Consider the following 22,364-nt stretch of genomic DNA (forward strand, 5'->3'; position numbering starts at 1 on the left):
TCGCTATTCTTGGCTCAAGGAAATTTCATACAAGGGGCCAGAGCATCTGGACTGAGATGCATCTGCACAAACCTGATTTGAATCGCATTGCAAACAACCCCCAAATGTGGTTTGTTCCTGACTTGCAAAAATTGCATTTCATGTGGGTTCTTGCTCTGCAGACTTCCTGAAATCAATCTGGATACAATCTGGATATGCCAAACAACAGATTTGGGCTGCCAGTCTGAACATAGCCTAATATATTCATGGGTTGGCAAAGTTATGCTTCCCATTTGTATCACCGAAAGACTTAAGGGGACTGTAGTTCCAAACCTCAGACCATCTTTATTCCAAGTAGAAATAAGAAAGATGTCCAATAGAAATGACAATCAGTAAAAACTTGCATTTTGTTGGTTCAGAATGAAATGTTTCAACAAATATTGCTGAAGCCTCTTTGTCTTGCCATCTATCCGTTTGAAAAAACCCCCCAAAAAAACAATTTTATTTGTAGTATGTAGAGAATCGGGCAAAGTGTACAGTACAGTCACATGTTCAGTACCACTCCTATTCAAGTTGGTGTCATTTCTGAGCAGTCCACCTTATTCTGAAAATAACTATTATATAAGGTATCCCTAATTAAGACATATAGTGACTATGCCAAAGGCCTGTAAATAACTATGAGTCTTAGTAAGTGTGAAAAATAGCAGCCTAACGTTCAAACAATGATAAAGTAGTGGTAAATCATAAGACAGCTGTCAACTTTAACTTGACAGTAAAAGCTTAGCTTTTATTCTGCAGCATTTAGGGACACCATCCTTCCAACGGGAGCTCAAGTGATAACGCCCCTGTGAACTGAGGATGAAGCAGTCTGCCCTTACCAGAACCACACAACGTGACACAGAACAGAAACACAAGAACCATTAAAATGGGAACCTCAAACTATTGTTAAACATCCCCTGAGACTGCTCTACTCCCAGGAGTGACAAAAGCATATTAAAGAGGGAGCACAGTTGTTCAAGTTTCTGTAACTTCTGAGGACACTAACATTGTGCAGACCTGCCACTTGGGTTTTGAGGCGGTGTTTGGGAATATTAATGGGTGAATGCAGATGTGATGTCCTGAAATGCACCATGGTGTTGAATTTATGACACATGCTACAGCTATATGCTAATAGAAGGGCTGACATCAGCTTTTCAGTGTCAAATGAAAAATTGTAAAATTGTGCTGAAGATGATCACACAATATGTCCAGTTTTATTTTGGTAGGCTAAATCTAGATAAACCTTCAATAAAAAGTTATCGGGTTGTATTTTGAAATAGCCTAAAATAGCTAGCAAGTGATATGTTCCTTGATAATGAAAGTAAACCAGGTGTTAATAAATGCATCTTTTTTGTTTTTTTGTTGTTGCATTTGAAGTTGGTCTCATTCATCTGAGTGCAGTGGTTTAATTTTCAGCATAAAGCATATCAGTATCTCCCGTAAACTTGCCAATACATTCCTCTCTGTCTGCTGAGCACAATTTGATCCGTCCTCAATCTATATTCTGCTATTCTTCATGCCGTATTGATTTACTCTCATCAATATTTCAACCTTAGGGGCTGCTGCTATTTTCCAAACCCTGCTTTTGATTTTAACAAGAAAACATTTCTTTGATGCTGAAGTAATAAACTGTAAGATGCCGGTGGAATCGTGGCACGGACGTTTCTTTTGCCTGAATATTAAACAATGTTAGCCATTGTTTGGATCTTCATGATAATCCTCTTACTGGATAAGATTGACATCAATGTTCATGTTTTAATTATGGTTGGTTTGTCAGGTCCAGACTGAATGTGTATGGTTTTGCTGCACTGTGAATGTCGTGTGCTATGTGTGTATTTAGACTCTGTGTTTTCTGGCAGATCCTCTGTCGATGAGTCCACAGAAAGCCTTGGAGACCATCGGGGCCAACCTGCAGAAGCAATATGAAAACTGGCAACCCAGGGTGAGTGGGTTCATATGAACCAGCCTCTGTACGGTGGCCACATGTGCTAATTCACACCACAGTATTACATACGAAGTTGAAACATTGAATGCTTCCTGTAAAACAGGACTTGACTTCAGTCATATTATATTATTACTGATCGATTTTGGCATCCATTTAGCCATACTCATGTTTTTTCAGTGCGATGTTTTAGAAGTTGTTTTATAGATTTTGGCTGACTATGCCCAGTGTCCAGACTGTCTCTCAAGTGTTAGCCAATTTAGAGAACCTAACTGATGTTGGTCACGCCTCCCAGATGTCAGAAAGGGCTTTTAATACAGCAGCACCTATTGATTCTAATCATGTTTTTGAGTGTTTTGGCTTGTACATTGTGTGAATTTGTAGACTAAACATTTTACTCTACATGAGATAATCCACAGCCTTGATGCATGTGAGAATGAAGAGACAGTTACTGTAGCTATTACTCTGTGTTTACATTTAGTGGTCATTCGAATGTGTAAGATGGTAATGAGGTTAGTTTTAGATACCACAGCGTCAGCACTAACACACTTCCTGTATGCACTGTGCCACCACCCACATGCTCTCGACAGTGATTCATAGTTTTCTTTTAAACATCATGTGGTCTTGTCAACTCAGCTGTTATAAGTTTGTGTGCGTGTGTACATGCATTCATATCATTGCCAGCAGCAGTGATCTTCTTCCTGCTGTAAGAGAGCTCGATGTTCTCCCAGAGGTGTCCCAGTCTGTTGTCCTCCTTAAGCAGCCCCACGGCCTCCCAGTGTTCGAGCCTCGGTGCAGGAGCAGATGGCGAGGGCAGACTCCCACTTCCACAATCTAGGGTCAACTACTCTGCTCCTTCATTCTCAGTGCACAATATAAAACCAGTTCACTCAGCCTTTCTGTCCCACTGCACATGTCAATTTCGAACATTTCTGAGCTGAAAGTGCTCTGCAGTTATTGCTATTAGTCAAAAAAAAAAGCAGAAAGGGCTCACACACCTCACTGAAGGTAGATGTTTTTAAACTGGCAACAGACAACTTGTTTAACTTATTCTGAGGTAAATACTGATTGCACAGTGTAAAGGCTGTAGAGCAGTGACGCCATCTGTGTTGAGATTGCTTCCTTATAACTCTCGCTTTCACTTTGCTATTCGTCTGTCCCTGGGCTGGATTTTTCCCGGAGAAATTAAGGTCTTATTACGGCACAAAGGAAGTGCATCTACCATTGCTCAACCATAACAGGAAGAGGCATTGTTTTCCCCGGTCACTATCCCCAGGTTACAGTTAACACCTGGAATAACTGTGGAAACTGTACACTGCAAAATAAAAAAAGAACCCCACTGATGGAGGAGGCAAAGAAGGTGAAGAGGAGGAGTGATGCATATCGAGGGAAAACTCGAGGGATTGTGTTCCGGTGTTGTTTCAAACTCTGTTTCCTCGCTGATATGTTTTCCCCTTACCACCGGGACATGAGATCGTTCAAAACCGCCATTTTTTCTACTAGATCAAAACCTGCCTACTTATAAATACACCCAGGTGTTTTACTCTGCCTTTTTATAGCACTGAGATCAGTGTTTCTCGGTCAAATTGGGATTCTTACATTTAATTTTTGCTTTGGACAGTAGCCAGGCTGCTAGCTTTAGCCATTTCACTAACACTGTCTTCGAGACAGTGGTACCAGCAGTGATACCACAGGGAAACCCTAAAGGGGGAAGAATTTGAAAAGTTGTCCGTTTCCACTTTAAGCAAACATAGAGATCACAACTGGAGGATCCACCATGAGCATTCTAGCTAGGTCAGTTAGTAAGCTGGTCCTGGACATTTTGCCCCTCCTCCATATCTTTCTCACTTCTCTTACTGCTATGTCAAATATGTGTCCTGTGGGGAACAATGGTCAAAATAAGCAAACACTTTGAAATCTGATCAGGGCTGGTGGGCTGTGCTACATTCGCTGATATTGGATTTGAATTGCATTTCAAAGCACCTGCAAATGTGTTTTACATCCGGTCCATACATCCAAGAGGATTGGATTTGATTTCTTTTCAGTTGAGACTTTTATAATGAAATGTCTGTTTGGTGTTCGATATATAAAAAAAATACTTTTCAGCCGTCTGAACATGGCTTCTGAGGGATGGAGCATCCTTTTAGGCCAGGCGGAGAGGCAATAATGAAAGGCAGAGGTGAAATAGATACAATTTGGTGATACACAGGGAAATCTTTTAGTGCAACAGTAGCTGGCAACCCAAAAACATCATATGGACCTCAGGAGTATAAGTAAAAAAAATATTGTGCCTGTGTGGTAAGGAGAAGACATGAGGTGGAGGAAGAGACGTCCCAGGAGAGAGCAGCTAAAGGAATGTAGGCTCTGGTTTGGCTGACCCAGGAGGTTAGCAGCAAATGGTGGTGGGAGTGCAGGAGGAGGAGTGGGAGGGTGAGAAAGCTGTTCCTTCTCTTCAGCCTGAGGATTCACAGCTCTGCAGCACCAACACCGCAGAGCAGCGTTCGCCAACACACCTTACATAAACTGTTGACAAAGCAATCAAGTACACAGCAGCAATTTACCCGCAACGAATATCTTATAATGAGTTAATTTCGAATGGGCAGAGTTGGTAAACGTTAGACCCAAGAGGAAATCTGAGATCTTTTTTGTCACATTTCCCGTGTGCTGCAGGTGGTGTTGGTGTGTAAGAGCGGTGTCGGTAACAGTCGAGCTGCTCGGAGAGTTTAACTGTGCCAGCCTCCTGTCACGAATCCATTTCCCTGTTTGCTTCTGTGCTCTTTCACTTACCCTCATGTGCAGAAGACACAGAGAGAAAGGCAAACACTGTCTTAGCTGCATACTCACTTTCTCGACCAACACTTCTCTCTCTCTCTGAATATTTATCTGCATCATTTTCCACTCCATAAAGTGATATTTCTGTCAGTCAAAGTCTCATTTGTTCATTCCTACTTTACCTCTTCATGTTGATACCAATACTCTTTGCCTGTGGATTTGTTTATTGCTCCTGTGTGTGTACATTTGGTATTATGTACAGAAAAGATGTGATAAAGTCTGAGCTGAGAGCTCTCACAGTGGATGAGGATTATCCAATTTACTGTCCAGTGGCATGTGGCAGATGATACCCATCTCAATGACAGCATGATACGGTAATGCTATTGGTCATATTAACCCCAAACAGCATCCATTCATACAAGTGTTAATTGCAGTCAGTCTATCAACAAGTGATCTGTTTGCAGTGCTTAAGATTTTCATTATGAAATGCCCTGTTTTTGATACTGTTAATCATTAATATGCCAGCAAAAACCATTCAGTATATTTGCATACTGTAATTTGGTCTATATAGTCATTTTTGTTAGTGGTGGAGTCCACCTTTCCTGCATGGCATTTTAAGTGCATAGCAACCCCCTCCCTCCTCTCTACATCACCACACTTGCACGACTCCTGTCTTTTATTCAAGGCAGCTCTCTTCTCCTCTTTCTTCTCTTCAACCGCTTTTCCTCACTTGGCCTGTTAGATGGTATAAATGGTCACCGGGGGCGCTGGAAATGGTACGCTTTCCCTGTTTGGTACTCGCCGTTGTTGGCACCAGAACAGATGGATCCTGGTCTCTGCCTGTTACCCATGCAGACAGGACCGCCTTTTTATGGAGTTCTCTGTCCTGATTGGATAAAGTGGACAGGGATACCAGAAAATGTATTTTTCTCTTTTACTGCATGAGTATGGGGAGGAGCGACATGGGTTACTGACCAAATGATAATAACATTGATAACTGTTGGAATACAGAACTATTTAACACTTAAAGGTGCACTAGGTCGTTTTGGGATTGGAAGAGAAAGATCTTCATTGACTGTTTAATAAACAACCAGTCTTTGTTTTCATGACTGAATAAACTGAACAAACAAACTGAACTCAAAGGACAACATAATTTCATACTGTTTCACTGTTTTTTATTTGCCTGACCCTTCCACAGTGTTCTGGGGACTTTATGTTCCTCTGAGAACAGCTTGTTTATTCAGTTATGGAAAAGATAAGTATTTCTGAGTTTGTTTTATTACCTAATTAATATTGTAAATATGAAAATTCTTCTCCAAAACTGCATAGTGCCCCTCTAATAAGAATACAGCAGCTTTAATGCTTTTAGCACTAGTTTGGGTAGGGTTTGGCTGCTTATTTTCCACTATCTAGCTTATGGCGGTTACAGATTTAACTTTCAGCAATCTTATAAATTCATTGCAAGCCACACTGTGCGAAATGGATCAATTAAAGTTGGGTGTGACATCAACTTTAATGTCTATAGACCGTACTATGACGACACCTACTGAACTGTAGAGTTTGACGCAAGTCAAAAGTTAAAAACGTCTTTGTTCGTCATCCATCTGCACTGACGTAGATCGTAGCACTAGTCACATTGTGAGATGGTCCTACAAAATGTTTGACAGTATTTTGTCCCAGGCTATCTTCATTATATTTTTTAAACGCTGTTGTGTTAATCTTCCTAGGACCTTTGGCCACAAGACCTGACAACAGCCAAATTTCAGCCGTGCTTAGTGCTTTGGAGTCATGACCAAGGATATCGCACAGTTTCTTCCACATCAGTCATCTTTCCTCAGGGACAACTCAAAATCGCAGTGTATCCGGCCTTTATACATCATTTGTATTTTGTAGTATGTATTAGCGTTAGCATGGCATGCTGGCAGCCAGTCAGTGATAAAGACGGCTAGTAGCGTGTGTGTGTGTGTGTGTGTGTGTGTGTGTGTGTGTGTGTGTGTGTGTGTGTGTGTGTGTGTGTGTGTGTGTGTGTGTGTGTGTGCTGTTGGCACACATTTTTTTTTAGTTTTTTTTTTTAAGATTGCTCCTTTTCAAATATACTCAGATATAATTGCTTTTCAAATGTAGTTTATTGTCTCCTTGTGGTAATATTTTCCTCATGGATGGTTTTAGCTGCAGCCGCTCTGGATTTGTTTTCCCAGCAATGGTGTCGTTTTGCCTTGTAATGGAAGCCAAATGTCTCCAGTGTGTCATTGATGAATTGGTAATGGGCATCATATTCCATCTTAGAAGTTGTGATGTTGTGTATGTGGTTGTATTTGCAAGATGTGGCAAGAGATGAATAATCATGTGACACATGCTGGTCAGCAGGAGGAACCAGAAACGTGATGGAGACGATGGCAACATGTGGTCTCTGCCGACCTAAAGACCAGGCCAAGCTGGTTCTGGCGCTCATTTGTAAAAGCTTTGTGGTCTTGAACATGGATTTGATTAAGACTTCCTGTGTCTAACATTCATATTAGTTATTTTTACATTTATTTTAGTGTTGGTTCCTCACTTGCAAGCTCAACTTCTTTTAGTCCCGCTCATATGCTTTCAGTTCCTCCTGTTGTACAATACCTTCAGTATCCATCTTCAGCCGTCTTTGCTGTTGAGCTTCAAAGACACTCTTTCCTCCACAGTCTGTGCTTTTATTGAGTGTGGCTGTATTGTGTTATATTAGAGGCCAGACTAGATTCAACTGCTGACTGCTTTTGTTTCACACAGACACATCAAGAAAGAGACATTATTGAGATACCTTGCTTAGCTTTCACTTTCAGTTTTCCGTCTCAACGTGTCTCCTCTGCTCTCCTATTCTCTTTCAAACTTCAGTTGTTCGGTTTCATTTTCTCTCTGCGTATCACACTTTCTGTTCTGTTTCTCTTTCTGTCCTGTGGTAGATGTTTGGCAATCTAGTCTGAAATTCTCCTCTCTTGACTGCCAGGTGTTTGGTAGTTATTAAGATGAAAAGCAGCGTTCTCGTCTTGTCAGAAGTCTGCCTTACTTGCTGAACATGTTGCAGCTGCCATTCAGGTTTACACCACATCTCTGGCCAGCATAACTGTCATTTCTCCTTTGGTCTGTCTTTTCCTGTGTCTTTGTGGTGTCCTCAAGCTCTCTTTGTGTGGAGCTCTTCTGCCTGGCTGCAGCCTGTGAACCCCTGCTGTCCTCTCCACCAACTATCTCTGCATTATGTATCAATGCACTGCAGCTCAAACACTTTGCTACTGATTAGCTTTGAGGTTTTTCTCTTATCACCCTGGAAACACCAAACTGCACAGCGGAAGACGAGTCCGAGTGAAGGATTTCTGTGTCTGAGTCTGTAATGATGCAATGCACTTTTTAAACTTGGGTAATGTTGCATTTTTGTCTTACACTGAGATGACGAGAGGCCATGTCTACACGTTTCACTGTCACTATCTTTTCATTAGTTTTGCCTCTCACGTGAGTGCCTCATCTGTATATTATTTTTGCAATAGCAGCAAGATGACAATTTTTAAATATTTTGTTATTTGGTCTTTTTCCCTTCAACCAAATGTGAAAAGAAGAAAAGGAATGGTTACATTTGGATTTTATCAGTTAGGGTGTTTAAAAGGGCACTCCACTGATTTACACTCTGAATTAATTATGGGGACGTTTACTGTGTTAAACAGGTGTGTATGTAATGGCTTCTGTGGCTCTGGAAGGAGCTCTCTAAAATCTGAGAATTTACCCAAATGATGTTAACATTTTGGAGTTTGAGCCATACAAGCTATTAAAAAAAGGTTACGTTGAATGTGATTTTATTAATGTGACTCTCACAAGTTATTAGTAGTATTAGTAGTTAGTAGTTTATGGGAAAAGATGGGAAATTTGTGGAGTACTCCTATAAACGGTTGTTCATGCTATGCTGCAAGACCACTCTTCAGAGTGTTTGTAGCTGTCTACTACAATACGGTCCATAAAATTGAAACAGAACGTAGTTGTGCAATGCTAATACACCATTATCAACATATGGCTAGATGTAGGCTGAGAGTTGTAGAAATCATTGCAACCCAAGACTGCCATGATGACATACATATGTTCTTTACAAGTGTATGTAAACTTTTGACCACCACTGTATTTTGCATTGTCTCAATCACCATCGAGAGGCTGACAGACACAGGGCATTGTTGTGCATATACTCTCTAAGGGGCCGTTGCAAAACATGAATGAATGAATGAATGAATGAATGAATGGCTGAAACATGATGAATATTAAGTTCATGACAGAGAGGCATGTACTGTGTATTGAATTGTACTGAGTTCGAAATAGTATTTTGTAAAGTATATTAATATAATTTTTGTGAGATGTAACAGTTTCACAATAACAGAAAAATTGACCACGTCTGTACTCGAAGAAAGACAGAATGATCATTGGTTGAAATCTCTTCATCAGCTGAGAAAAATCATGTGAGGATAATAAAAAAAACAACCCAGATCATGTGAGGCTAACAATGTTTGGTCTTGTGCAGCTCATGTGTGCCTTAGCAGTACGGAAATGTGGTTTGGTAACACCGTGTGCTGACAAAGCATGCAAACTCTGAGTGGCACATGCTGTCATCAAATTAAACTCAATTCAAGCACAAAAAGGTTGGCAAGTAGATGTGGATCATTTTCACACATTCTAGTTTCCATTTTGAATTTTGGAACAGAAAAAAATACTTTGGCTGATTTACTAAAAACAAGTTGATCCTTTCCTGGCTTTGGCAGTAATGGAGAATCTGTACTTCCTCTCCACACTTTCAACTCATTAACCAACACCATTTTACTCACTGCATTATTCCCTCGGAGAACCCCTCGCAGCTGCCAAATCAGTTGAATCCCATTTGAGAACGATTGACGACTGGCGTGTGCGGGAAGCTGCAGAATTAATAACGCGCTGTGGAATCTATCTTAATGATCTCCCCTCGCCTCTCCTCATGCACTTAGTCCAATAAGAGCCACAGAGGAAACCATCAGCCCACTGGAAGACTTATGGACATCCCACCAATACATCTATTAACAATGTGCTTATGAGAAAGGGTACAGGTCATATCCTTGTGTGTCCCAGAGAGAGGCAGCTTATTGATCAGCTCTCTTACTGCTACTGATCACCTTGTAAAAGTCCCACTGAACGACAGTGTGGAGACAAAAAAACATCTTGTGTTGATGATTAGATGGATGGTTCAAGCCCGACCCGTGGCCCTTTGCTGCGTATCGTCGCCCCTCTCTCTGATCCCATTTCCTGTCAATCTCAAGCTGTCCTGTCAAATAAAGCCATGAAAGGCCAAAAAAATAAATAAATAAAAAGAGAAACATACACCTAATGGTTTGTGTGTGCTTCATAAACTGTAACTAGCGTGCACTATGGCCCATCATAATAGTGTGCACTGGGGCCTGTCATAACTACCCTACGCTACTGCCACCTGTTGCTACCCTCTGCATGAATGAATGCTGTGTGACAAGTCATGAAAAATGAGAACGCACACCAGGCATGATTTTATATTTGCAACTGAGTGTCACAGAGAAACAGAAGACAAGTTTAAATGAACATTTCTGTTCATCAATATATGAAGGGGTGCTATTTGACCGAGATGGAGGGAGCACTTCAGTGCTTCATGTTGACTGTTTTAAGTGGTGTTGAGTGAATGCAGCATGACAGATGTGGATGAAGACTATTAAACAGTGATACACCTGTCAAATCACTTGGGATATGTGGTTAATTATTACTCCTTTTATTTTTTTTTTACCTATTTCTGCTGATTGTGTCTGTACTGTGTGCTGTAGGGAAATCATGTCTGATTCTCATTGACCACTTGTTAAAGCCAGCCTTCGTAGCCTTTACTGAGCCGTGTCCACAAGTAACCAAAATATCGTAGTATATGACATTACAGTAGCAGTAGTTGTAAAAGTCACTTACATGACTTTTTAATGTCTGTAATAGAGCAATTTGGGTCAAGTTCAACTTTTGATTCGTATTGGTATGAGTGATAACACATTGTTCCCCTTACATAGTCTCCCTTTAAAGGTGACATACATGTTTTATCACCTTATAATGTTGTTATAGCAAACATGTGAGACCACAATTGCCTTTTTCCACATCCAGCAGACACAGTGTAACATTATCATTCATTTGAGTCGTGTTTCGGGTGACCTGATAAATGCAATTCCAATATTCACTCTCTTTTGGTTTCCACTAACTCCTGAGGGAAATGCCTGGCTCTGTGGCTGCCAGATGCTAAGCAATATTCATCAGTTAGGGGCTAACTTAATATGCTATTTGGCACTGGGCATGTAGCATTTATTCGGTTTGAAGAGCTTTTTTTATTTGCTGAAAACAGCTGTGGCTGGAATCGAGCGGTGAGAGTGAGTCCAAACTGTAGACTAAAAACAACAAAACAATGAGCTGAAAGATGCAAAAAGAGCTGAAGGGAACAACAGAGTTGAGTGGTAATTTTCTGTAAGTCCATGGCAATCATCAGCCCTTTGTGATCAACTGTTATCATTGGTAACTGCAGCTTTAAGCAAATTGTGTTGTAATCTGCTGTGTTGAAGGGAATCCACATTTTTCATTTTGAAAGAGATGGTGAGAAAAAAATAAGAAACAGAATCCTGCAAGAATTCAGAAAATGGCAACCATCCCAAGAAACACAGGTGTAACTTCTGTTCTTTTTAGTTGAGCCAGTTCAGGGACACTTGATGGAACTGAGCCATCTTTAACAAAATCATTTTCACCTGCTATGACGAGCTCAAATGTCTTCAGCCAAAAACTTTTATTCAGTACAAAAAAAACAACAACCATTAAACACAAAAAGATGTATCTTATTAAGGCACATTTTAATTATCAAAAAGAGACTGGTTCAGTAGTAAGTGAAGCTTGTCAGTAAAGAGGGCTGGTATATGTTTGTGAGTGTGTCATTTAGCAGTGTAATCAGTTGCTCTCTACCATGCTTCTGTGTCCACTGTGACTCACCTCTCAGTGTCTGCTGTGGTCAGAGACTAATGGCGAGTGTGAGACTATTATTATTATTACATCCTGACGCCATGTGTTTGTGCGTGTGTGTGTTGAAGACCTGGTAATGTGTGTGTTGTCATGTGTTGGCATGAAACTTCCGGAGAGGATATAGAGCAGGAGGGGACAACACAGGAGGCCAGGAAGTGACTCAGCGATCGGAGATTAAAAAATACACCACCCACCATCCATTTAGCTATTTTTTATTCTAGTGATGTGTAAAAATCTGTGGCTGAGACTGCATGTGCATGCCAATCTAACAATCTTCCAGTTGAGCAGAATGTAGGCGCCGGTGCATTGGTGTGTTGAAGGACAATGGTACAAATTGGGGGCGGATCCAATCAGATTCTGACTTTCTGAATCTCAACTGTAGAGGAGTAGAGGTCTCTCACTGACAAAAATTGGCCATCCCTGAAGACATTTTTGTGTCTTTGCAAGTCATCTGAGTCACTTCACTGCCTGCCACCCTGCCTATAGCTCTGTACTCTCATCAGACAGAGTCTATAGTCTGCATGTGACTTTTCTTTATTATTAACATGGCTCTACCCAGCCAGCCTGAGCTAGAATATTAAATTCAAAAGCTCTTTTCATCTGTGCTGTGAGTTCAAGTGCCTCTCAAATTGCCCCATCCCCAGATGAAGGGCAAATGAAAAAAGTTTTCTTTTTTTCATTCACACAAATTTGGCATAGCTCTGTGGCTCACTTCTTTTTTTTAGCCTGTTCTCACTCCTAACGCATCAGATTCAGCAGCCTAGTCAGTAGCCCTATGCTTCTCAGTTTGATGCTGTAGGTACCCCTCTAGTGTCACTTCTTGAGGCACACCTCCCGTGCCGAAGTACAATGAGCAAGAAAAGCCTGAATCAGGGGGTAGTTGGCGTGGATGTACTTTCGTTACATGCATTGAGGTACATTGCTTACTTAACTTTTGTCATGGTACTTCCATTATGTAAGTGAATGTAGTTATTTAACACAAAGTACTTTTCCCAAACCTAAGAATTGTGTGCCTTAACCTAACCAAACTGCAGCCAGACAGCTCATTCATGTCATGTCGACTGTTTGACAGCAAGCTTTATTTTGAAAGTCTAACCGGATGTTGGTAGTTAGAGCGTCATAGTTTGAAGCTTCAGTCCACTGACCAAGCAGCTGTATTCACGAGTTGGGAGTGAGAACGTGTTGTGCTTTTAGTGTTCAACACTATATGAATGGCACTTTAGCATTTAACTAAGCCTTTGAAGGATGTCTGTCTACCTACTTCAACACTAAAGAACAATCTTTTTGTTGTAGTTCCAAATGCCAATGAAGCATCTAATAATAAGTCCTTGATTCATCATAATTCATAGAGTGAACTTTATGTAGACAGCAATGCAGAGTCAGATATTAGTCACAGTTTTCCTGTTTTTTTTTAATTTTCTGTCATTAAGATGAGAAATAATTGATAGCTTGAAAAGCGTGACCAGTGAATTATAATGAGCTATTTTTCAGAAAGCTTGATTTAGATGTGCTGTTTTAATTGCTGTAAACAACAAGTGCTGTTGATAGAGCAAAAGCACTATTTTAACAGGAGATATTTTAACAGCAGGTAAAATGATCAGGCCGCTCAGTCTAATAATTATTATTATTATAATTTTTTTTTCCTTAATTGGCTTCAATTAAAAAGTGTGACTTCCTCGAATTATGCACTCAGCAGATTGTGATATCAGTCTTCATGTCCCTGTGATCATTAGTTCCAAGTAGAAAGTCTTTATGTCACGACATTGTGACGTAGACCCTCGGTCAGCGGCTACCCAGCATCCTTCACACCACACTCCCGCCCACCATCAGTCAGCTCCACTGTCCTTCACTTTGGCCCCGATTGCTTGTGATTGCAGGGACCTGCACCTCTCACTCTGCACTAATTAGCAGGACAGCTGTCTGTATAGATCATTAGTGCCCCCCTCTACACCCTCGGTCTTCAACTAATGGCTCTCCTGTCCCCCCTTCTCTCTCTAATGGCCTGTTCGCCTCCCATGGTTTCTCTCTGTCTCAAGGCAGTGTGGGATATCTGTATCAACGAGCTGACCAGCAGTGGCCTTTTAATGGGATCAATTTATAAAACGATTTCTGCCTCACTGTCCATCTTTAAATGCAATTACACTTAACCCTGATATAAAAAATGTTTTTTTTCTTTTCAATGGCAGATGGCCACTGCTTGTTAGGAGGATCCAGAGATGATGTGAGGCAGATTTCATTACCTTTTCCACGAGGATAATCAAACAACCATCCGGGAAATGTTGAATTAAATGACAAGTCTGCTTGCATAGTACTTAGTCTCTTATTTTTTCAACTTCACCAGCACCACACTGGACTAAATGAACACTTTCTATGTTTGTCTGTTTGTATCTTATTGTGATTGATGTAGATTTAAGAGAAATCCGCTAAGAATCCTGGTTTTTATCAGAGTTCCTCTCATCTGTGTACTTAAAAATTAAGATTAAGTCTTGTTAAGTCATGTTTTTGTAATTGCAGTTAGATAACTTCTAGTTGTTACAAATTGTTAACTTTTCTGAGTGAAACATTCAGGGTCAGGCTCATCTAAATGATCTAGCTCAATGATGTGGCTCAAGGTTTTGCAGTCTCGTTGGCATCTTCTGACCTTTATGTATTGTCTACCTGTCTGAGGGATTTTAGAAAGGCTTCGCTGTTCTGCACTATTTTATTTGAGAAAGGGAAGTTTTAAACTCTTGTGAACACATTTCAGCCTTGATGAAGAAAAAGCAACATGCTTCAGAAACTCTAAGAGGTTTTAGTGAGTGCAAAAACATGATGTACACAAAAATGTACTTTACAGGGATTTTTGCCACAATTGGAACTTGACGACCCGTAATCTGGAGATTCTTATACCTAAACTGTTGAGAACTTTTAAAGCCTAAGATACAGTCATGGTCAAAAGTTTACATATACTTGTAAAGAACATGTATATCATGGCAGAACTCTGATTTTTCTGTGATGGAATGAGTGGAACAATTATTACTTTATCTCAAAAAACAGTCATGTCAAGTTTGGTTCAATAATGAATTTATTATAGGTCTTCTGAAAATGTGACCAAATCTGCTGGCTCAATAATATACATACAGTAATTCTTATATTTGGTTAAATGTCTCTTGGCCATTTTCACCTCAATTAGGTGCTTTTGATGTGTGGCCTGGGGGCCAACAGTTTGAGACCCCTGGAATAGAGTGACAGAGTAAGTGGGCAGTATAGGGCAGAGGGTGAGAGAGACGAGAAGCAGATCAGTTCCCATTTTGCTGACCAGTTCTCAAAGAAATGGTGAATAATCTGGTGGAGAACAGACTGCAGGACACACCCAAGCATTTTTTGAACATTTCTTTCCTTCAAGACTAAATACTGCTGCCCCACTATTAGCTCTTTACATGATTACTAACGCTACCTAAAATGTCATTAAACTAGAAGCATTTGCAAATGATAAGGAAGGAAGTTCACACTAAAGCTTATTAGACCTTAAGGATACACACAAAGCATTTTGTTGAGAAACACCAGATGTACAAGAAACTTCACAGGTTCCGGGTCAAGGGGTTCCCAAAGTCAAAAGCATTTCCCTGAATTGGCTCGGCCCTTTTGATGAAAATCAGCATTAAGTTAATTCTTAAGGTACGGATGTGTTATGATTATGTAAAATCACTGTGTGATATCTCTGGACTTTTTCTTTGAAATAAGCAACCACATTTTAATTAAAGATGATGAAAAGGGAAAAACGCTGTGGATGAAGTGTTGAAATGTTGAATTGGCTCTGACTCTGGTCTCTTTTGACTGAATGAAATACAGCAGTGAAAAGCTTAACACTTTGTTCTGCTAGTCATACTGTCATGCATGGTCTTGATGCTACAGTTGCCCTGCTGTAGCTGATCTAAGCCTCTGTCTCTGCAGTCTCTCTTTGACAGCATGCTGTCATACTTTTCCTGGACATTATGTAGATTATATACAGAACTCCATATGTTGACAGTATGGCAATGAATGTGAATGACAGTGACAAACGTTGTGGCCATGTAAAGTAAAGCAGCCTGCTGAAAAGCCCAAACACATGAAGTCTGTGAACTGTAGCTTGTTCTAACATGAGAGAGTCAGGAAAATCCTCCCAAAACCATAAAGCCCAGCCATGCAGAGTTTGACAGGGTTTCTTTTTTCTTCCCTGTCCCTCAGCATCATTAAAGGGAAGGGAGAGTCTTTTCAGGATTACAGGGGTTTGTAGACTGCTTCAGGCTTTGGACAATTGATCATTATACATCTCCTCTCCACTTCCCACTTTCCCCTCCCCTGTCTCCTTTACTCACTGTGTTTTCTTTAAGGCCTAACCATCCTAAAACTCTCCTCTTCCTGCTTCTTCTATCATTCTCATCTATTTCCTCTTTGCACCTCATCTCCTCTGTTTCTATTACTGTACTATAGTTTCTGCTTTCTGCAGAACAGGGCCTTAAAAAGTATTTGTTAACAATACATAAAAGCCATGGAGGTAAATTATTTTATATCTGATTGGGCAAGTGTGTCAGAAATCTACCTGTCACTTTTTACTAACCTCTGTACAAATTGTTTCATTTATCAGCAGTTATAATAAAACAATGAAGACTAAAGTAAAATTGTTATGTTGAAATTGATCTCAAACTTACAGCAGACTGCACGGAGCATGGTTGTTTTGCCCCCGTCTTCTAACTACCCAGCTAAACTCCTGTTTTTTAGAATAACTAAAATGTTCACTTGCGCCTTCAGCTCTTAAATTTCCTTACCTGCTGCCATTTTCCAATAGGTACTGTGTATGTGCAGCTCTCAACAGGGATGAGAAGGAAGTGAGATAGCTCACTGATCGTCGGAAAAAAACAATGCGTTTAATTGTAGTTTACTCTAGGCAATTGGGCAATCCGTATTGTTGCACCCTGCTTTTCCTTCAGTAACCAGCAATGCCTGTAACATCTCCTACCATTATGCCACTCTGGCCTACATGATTGAAAATCTGTACTGCTTATTCATTGCTTTCCCCAAATTAACTTTGTTTGCTTTACCTGTCGCAATTGACATCATCCTAAACTGGAACGAAAGAAAATACTTAATATTATACAATGGATTGGTCTTGTTATAGAGGAATTCTCATTGGAAAAACATAACAGACTGTATAAATAATGAAAATAAACTCTTCCTAACAATATGTGAGCAAGTTGGCCGATCATTACTGCTCCTCTCTTCTAGCTATCTCCATCATTCCCACTATCACACTCTAAAAGTTGTCCTGCAACAAATCCCCTGGTACAACGTTCCTTCTCATCTTCCTTCTTATTCCTTTTCTTCTTTTATTCATCTGGGTTGGATCTTTTACCCAAGCTTGCTTTGTATGTAGCAGCTAATTGATGCTGCCCACAACTCCACTGTGAAGTGACATGTGTGGGCAGTTATTTCATCTTCATATGAGCAAACATACACAATAGATGCACTTCATGCCCTTGGTTTCAGTTGGTGAACCAGACATGGAAGTGGTGAAGTGTTACCAGGTCAGAAATGAGTCAGAAGACTGTGTAATCAGCACAGAATTGTACTGTATGTTTTCGTACGCCACTTCAGACATCTCATATTGTCTCAGTGCCCTGACAGGACCAGTGTGTACCTGGTCAGAAGCAGCAGCATCACTATACTGAGGCATGGATTTACTACACACTTCCTTTTGAAAGTATACAGATTTTAGAAGCGGCTGGCATTTCCAGTATACATGGCACTTTAATTCATATCATGCTTTTATATTATTGCGATAATTATCAAAGGCATTTTCATTAAAATGATTTATAAAACTAATTTTCTGTTTGAATTCTAAATCATGTAAGTATGCTAAACTCTTGAAAAGTTGACCAAAGAGCTCTGAACTGAGCAACTTACCAGCCTTGCCATGCTCTGAGACAGATGTCCATTTACAGGCTGCACTGAGACGGGCTCAAGTCAAACTGTCAGAATACAGATTTGGCAGCATCTCGTTGCCGCACTTCTGTGAGAAGTCTTCCAAAGCACTGCAACCATGACTTAAGATAGTATCGTCCATCAAACACGCTTGACATATGCAAGATGCCTCATCCACCATGTCACTCTAGCCAGTGGATTTTTGGAAGGTCCGTCAGCAAGCACTACGTGCGTGCCCTAAATAAAAAAAAAAACCATAGAAGAAAGAACCAAAAAAGCTCAAGTTTAAGTGTCTGTTTAGTTTCAGTCTGTCATCACACCTGAGAGCCCCACTGAACCAAACAAATTCATCATCTTTAAACAGGAATGTGTACGCATAAACAAACTACATCTTGTAATGTCCCACCCATGTAGGAGTTCTGTACAGCCTATTCTCTTTTATTTTGAAAATATATTTCATGCCTGCATGTTCAGTGTCTGCCAGCCTAGCCCAGGGTGTATTAATTTATGAACACCGATGCATGTGTGAAATTTCAAGCACATCAGACAGCAAGGCCCTGCAAACATTTTGTGGATTTGTAACCCTAAACCTTTAGAATATGTTACTTGGCCAAGTATATGAAGCTGATCCACATTGACTCCATCTGTCAGCGAGGGGATCAAAAGACTCCTGATGATAGTCTTAGAGTTGTCAAAACATAGGCACCTCAGTTTGATGGTCATAGAGGCAATGGGATTGTGTTCAGATAAATGAAAGAGAGCAGAGAAAAGAGGAGAGGCCATTTATCACAGCCAATCCACAAGCGCAGCCGGCATAATGAAGACAGATAGTGGCTCTAGTTGTCAACACGAGAAGCTTATCTCTATATTAAGCAGTCCCGCCATTAGAAACACACTGGCCACTTGTTAGGAGATTGATCTGGAGCATTTAGTGCGTGGATGAACACCCTAATTAGGCTGTAGTGTGACACCAGGTCTCGCTTTAGTCTCTTCTCTCCCAGTGGTGGCATGACCTTGTCTCTTCAGTCTGAGGAACAGAAATAGTCCTTTATCTCCTGTGGAAAACTCGGGTTTCAAGACAGACTTCACATGAACTCCTCGCTCACCTATCTGCTTTCATCTGATTTTATTCCTATCAGAACATGGTTCATTTACAGGACAATGTTTGGGTCAAATGATTACTGTCAGAGCACCAAAGCCTTCGCCATCACAGTCCTTAGTGCTAATGAGCTTATTCACCCAATGTATATGTAGTCGCTCTGAATAAAAGCAGCAGCTGTATAAAAAATATTAATCCTCATGAAGCCTGATTGAGTGCTCAGATGAGCACAAAGTAAAAGCTCAGCCTTGTCGCAGTGTAGAGATTTTAGAAAGGGTCAGAGTACATGTCTTACAGGATGGTCTCTCTAATTTCTGAGTGTCCTTGGTGTCATGTGATACTGTATTGATAGACACAAGGAAATGCTAAATTTAGCTTATACCCCCTTTAACAGAGAGGTCAGAGGTCAGGGTCAGGTGCACAATAGTGTCTCCTGAGCTGGCAGGAATTCATGGTCTCACTGCCGATAATGGAGCTCAGCGAGACACTTAATTTCTCATCGGCTAAAGGGGATGCAGTGCAGTGACCCTCCGCTCAGACCTCTGCAGACGGGAAAGCAGGGAAGCCGTGATTTTCCTCCTATTTGGTGAAGACAATAATCTACAAATATAGCAATAATTAACAGATAATCTAATGCGATTTCCCCTACATTATTTGCATGTCATTGAGTATGTTTACACTGGCGCTAGTGTCCAGATACTGAATCATATGGTAACAGAAGCATTTAAGCATTTAATTTCAATGGACTCTCCAGTTGCTGGGGGCAAAGTAAATCCATGCAAACCTTTTGTGTCAAGCTCAACTTTAACCTGGCGCAGCAAACTGTCTGGTTTAAAGAAGCAGAAGCAGAAGAATCAGGTCTGGACAGTGTTGGGAGTCGCCCTCACACATGAAGCGCACATCAGGAGATGAATTATCACCTACTGGAAATACTTTGTTTTGTTAAGGAGAGACAGGCGCCTGGTTAGGGCATGCAGGAGGAGGAAGAGGACTCATGTAATGATGACTCTTTTTGCGTTGATATCAGTACTACATGTATTAAAGTCGAAAGTGCAAATCTGTCTTAAAATTGTGTGTACTTATTCTAATAGCAAGCACATTAGCTAGGTTAGCTAAAATGCTGTTCACTGGCCTGCAGAACTATTAGATGTGCCCCAATTCCATTCTACATACTGATTCTGAGGACTATACATGCTATTGTCATGATGTACTTTTTTAGCAGTTTGTGTACAAAAAATCAACATACTTAGCTGCTTATACTAACAGGAAATTGCACAATATGTGTGACCATGAAATGTCATCACAAGTTAAACCGTGAACTGAAGCATTTCCTTTGTGCATTGAATTGTGAGAGAATAGTATCCGTTAACAGCACACCCAAAAACCACCTGTAGTTTGTCTGCATTTTGTCTACTTTGAGTATACCATTGTCACTTTTCCATTACGAACACACTATATACCAAAAGCCTGTTTAGAATCAGATGGTAGTTTGAATTTGGGGCACGCAGAGGGTGTCTAATGATCATTAGCATGTTCCAGTCTGCTAGCATGTTAGCGGTCAGCTTGCCGACTGATGAAGCCAACCAGCCAAACCACACATAGATTAACTTTTTGCCACTTTTCAGTGTGACGTGTGGTTTGGTGTGGTCATTTTCTTATTTTGTTGAGTTGCACTGTTCTTTGAGTTCTCATCTTTGGACAAGATACAACAATTATCCAGGTTTCAGTCTGTTTGTAGCTTTATTCCAATTAAAAATCTTCAATCAACTGAAAAACCCAGTGTAATTGTAATCGTCATTGTGTCAATATAACTCAGTATTTCACTGACTTTAAATGTGCTTAATTGATAAACGAGAGCTATTCAAGATACTTTGAGAGAAGAAACGCAATAACTGGACATTGCTGTCTAATGAGCTTTTTGTTATCTAATATGGTTCTGCCTCTTCTCCACCTCCCTCCTACTCTCCTCTCCCACCGGTTAAATGCATCATCTCATCCTCACAGACTATCAGCTTTCTCCTTCAGGATGTTGGAAGCAGAGGACAATGATTATTCTCTCCCACCAGTAACTCCCTCCACCCCTTCATTTTCCTCTTCACCTTGTAGTACTTTTATCTTTCTCAACTTTCTCTTCCTTCCTCTTCACCCTTTTTTTCAGTCCCAACATTCTTTTCTGTCTGTATGACCAGAATATCTCTCTCTCTCTCTCTCTCTCTCTCTCTCTCTCTCTCTCTCTCTCTCTCTCTCTCTCTCTCTCTCTCTCTCTCTCTCTCACTCACTCACACACACACACACACACACACACACACACACACACACACACACACACACACACACACACACACACACACACACACACACACACACACACACAGGAAGATGAAAGTCAGCCCCACTTTGTAGATAAATAGCGCTGTAGATCCAAGCAAAGCCTCCCATCACTTGTACCGGTCCAGGACCACATACAGCGTTGACTTGACACATTTTAATATTTAATCACCTAAGAAGATTATTTGTCTGGCATCTTTTCTGGGTTTGTTTTGTGTGCATGAGTTTGAAAAGCTAGTTTTTTACCTTTTTAACAAACCTTGCCTTTTTTATAGAGCAGTTGATACCTTGGCATAGGTGAGTTACATAAAAGTGGGCAGTGCAACACAGCTGTGATGGCTTCCTCCACTTTTTGGACTCACTGGTACTTTATTTCCCGAAAGATCAGCACCTTCAAGTTGCTTTGCTCATCTTCAATGGCAAAGAGTTGCATGTCAAAGTAAACCAAAATAGGACTTGACACAAAAGTAGGGCTCGGCAATACATCGTTCATATATTTATATGGTGATGTGGCACAAGTGTTGTTTCCTGGTTTTGAAGGCTGCATTACAGTAAAGTGAAGTAATTTTCTGCACTTACCAGACTGTTCTACTTGATGTAAAGCTTGCCTTTCCCAGCTTTGTCATTATATCCACATTACTGATGATTATGTATCAAAACCTCATTGTGTAAATATTTTGTCAAAGTACTAGGGCTGTAATCTCCTAGTCGACTGGTCGATTTATTGGTCGATACGTTCTGGCTCGACCAAAATTCTGATTGGTCGATTTTTGGCGTGTTAATTACATGCTGCTATGGCAGTGCGTAAACACGCAGCGGGTCCTCTCCATCCCAATGCTGTGTGTCCTGCATATGGCATATTTGACTTCATCAGGAGCAAAGTACCAAGTGCTAATGGGGGGTGTTTTTAGCACCCCTGTTTCACAGGTAACAGTGTGTCTTCAGAACACCCCCCTTGTTTTCACTATTTTGGATTAGCCAAACCCACTACAGACAAACAGATTGAAGAACGTACTAGAAGGCCTAGGTCCGGTGGTTTGTTAAATATGTATTTATTTTTAAGCGTTTCATTTACAGTCATTCCTATTCTACCATGTCAAAGACATCAGCAGTATCGCAGCATTTTATAAAAATAGAAAATGGAAAAAAAGTCGAATGCAAAGTTTGCAAACAACAGTTTGTATATCACAGCTCGACTACAAACATGGCATATCACCTAAAAACGGT

The 22,364-nt window shown here is 40.5% G+C and overlaps 1 protein-coding gene across 6 annotated transcripts in view; it reads left to right on the forward strand.

The window, feature by feature from the left end:
- The window catches only part of rptor (regulatory associated protein of MTOR, complex 1), a 193,877-nt gene that overhangs the window by 21,735 nt on the left and 149,778 nt on the right, over positions 1–22,364 (forward strand). For all 6 annotated transcript variants that reach the window (XM_073474586.1, XM_073474594.1, XM_073474612.1 and 3 more), the window contains exon 4: positions 1,878–1,960. In XM_073474586.1, the coding sequence (XP_073330687.1) occupies positions 1,878–1,960 (83 nt within the window). The remainder of the gene's footprint in view (positions 1–1,877; positions 1,961–22,364) is intronic.

This window comes from Pagrus major, chromosome 1, assembly GCF_040436345.1.
Source record: "Pagrus major chromosome 1, Pma_NU_1.0".
NCBI classification, from domain to species: domain Eukaryota; kingdom Metazoa; phylum Chordata; class Actinopteri; order Spariformes; family Sparidae; genus Pagrus; species Pagrus major.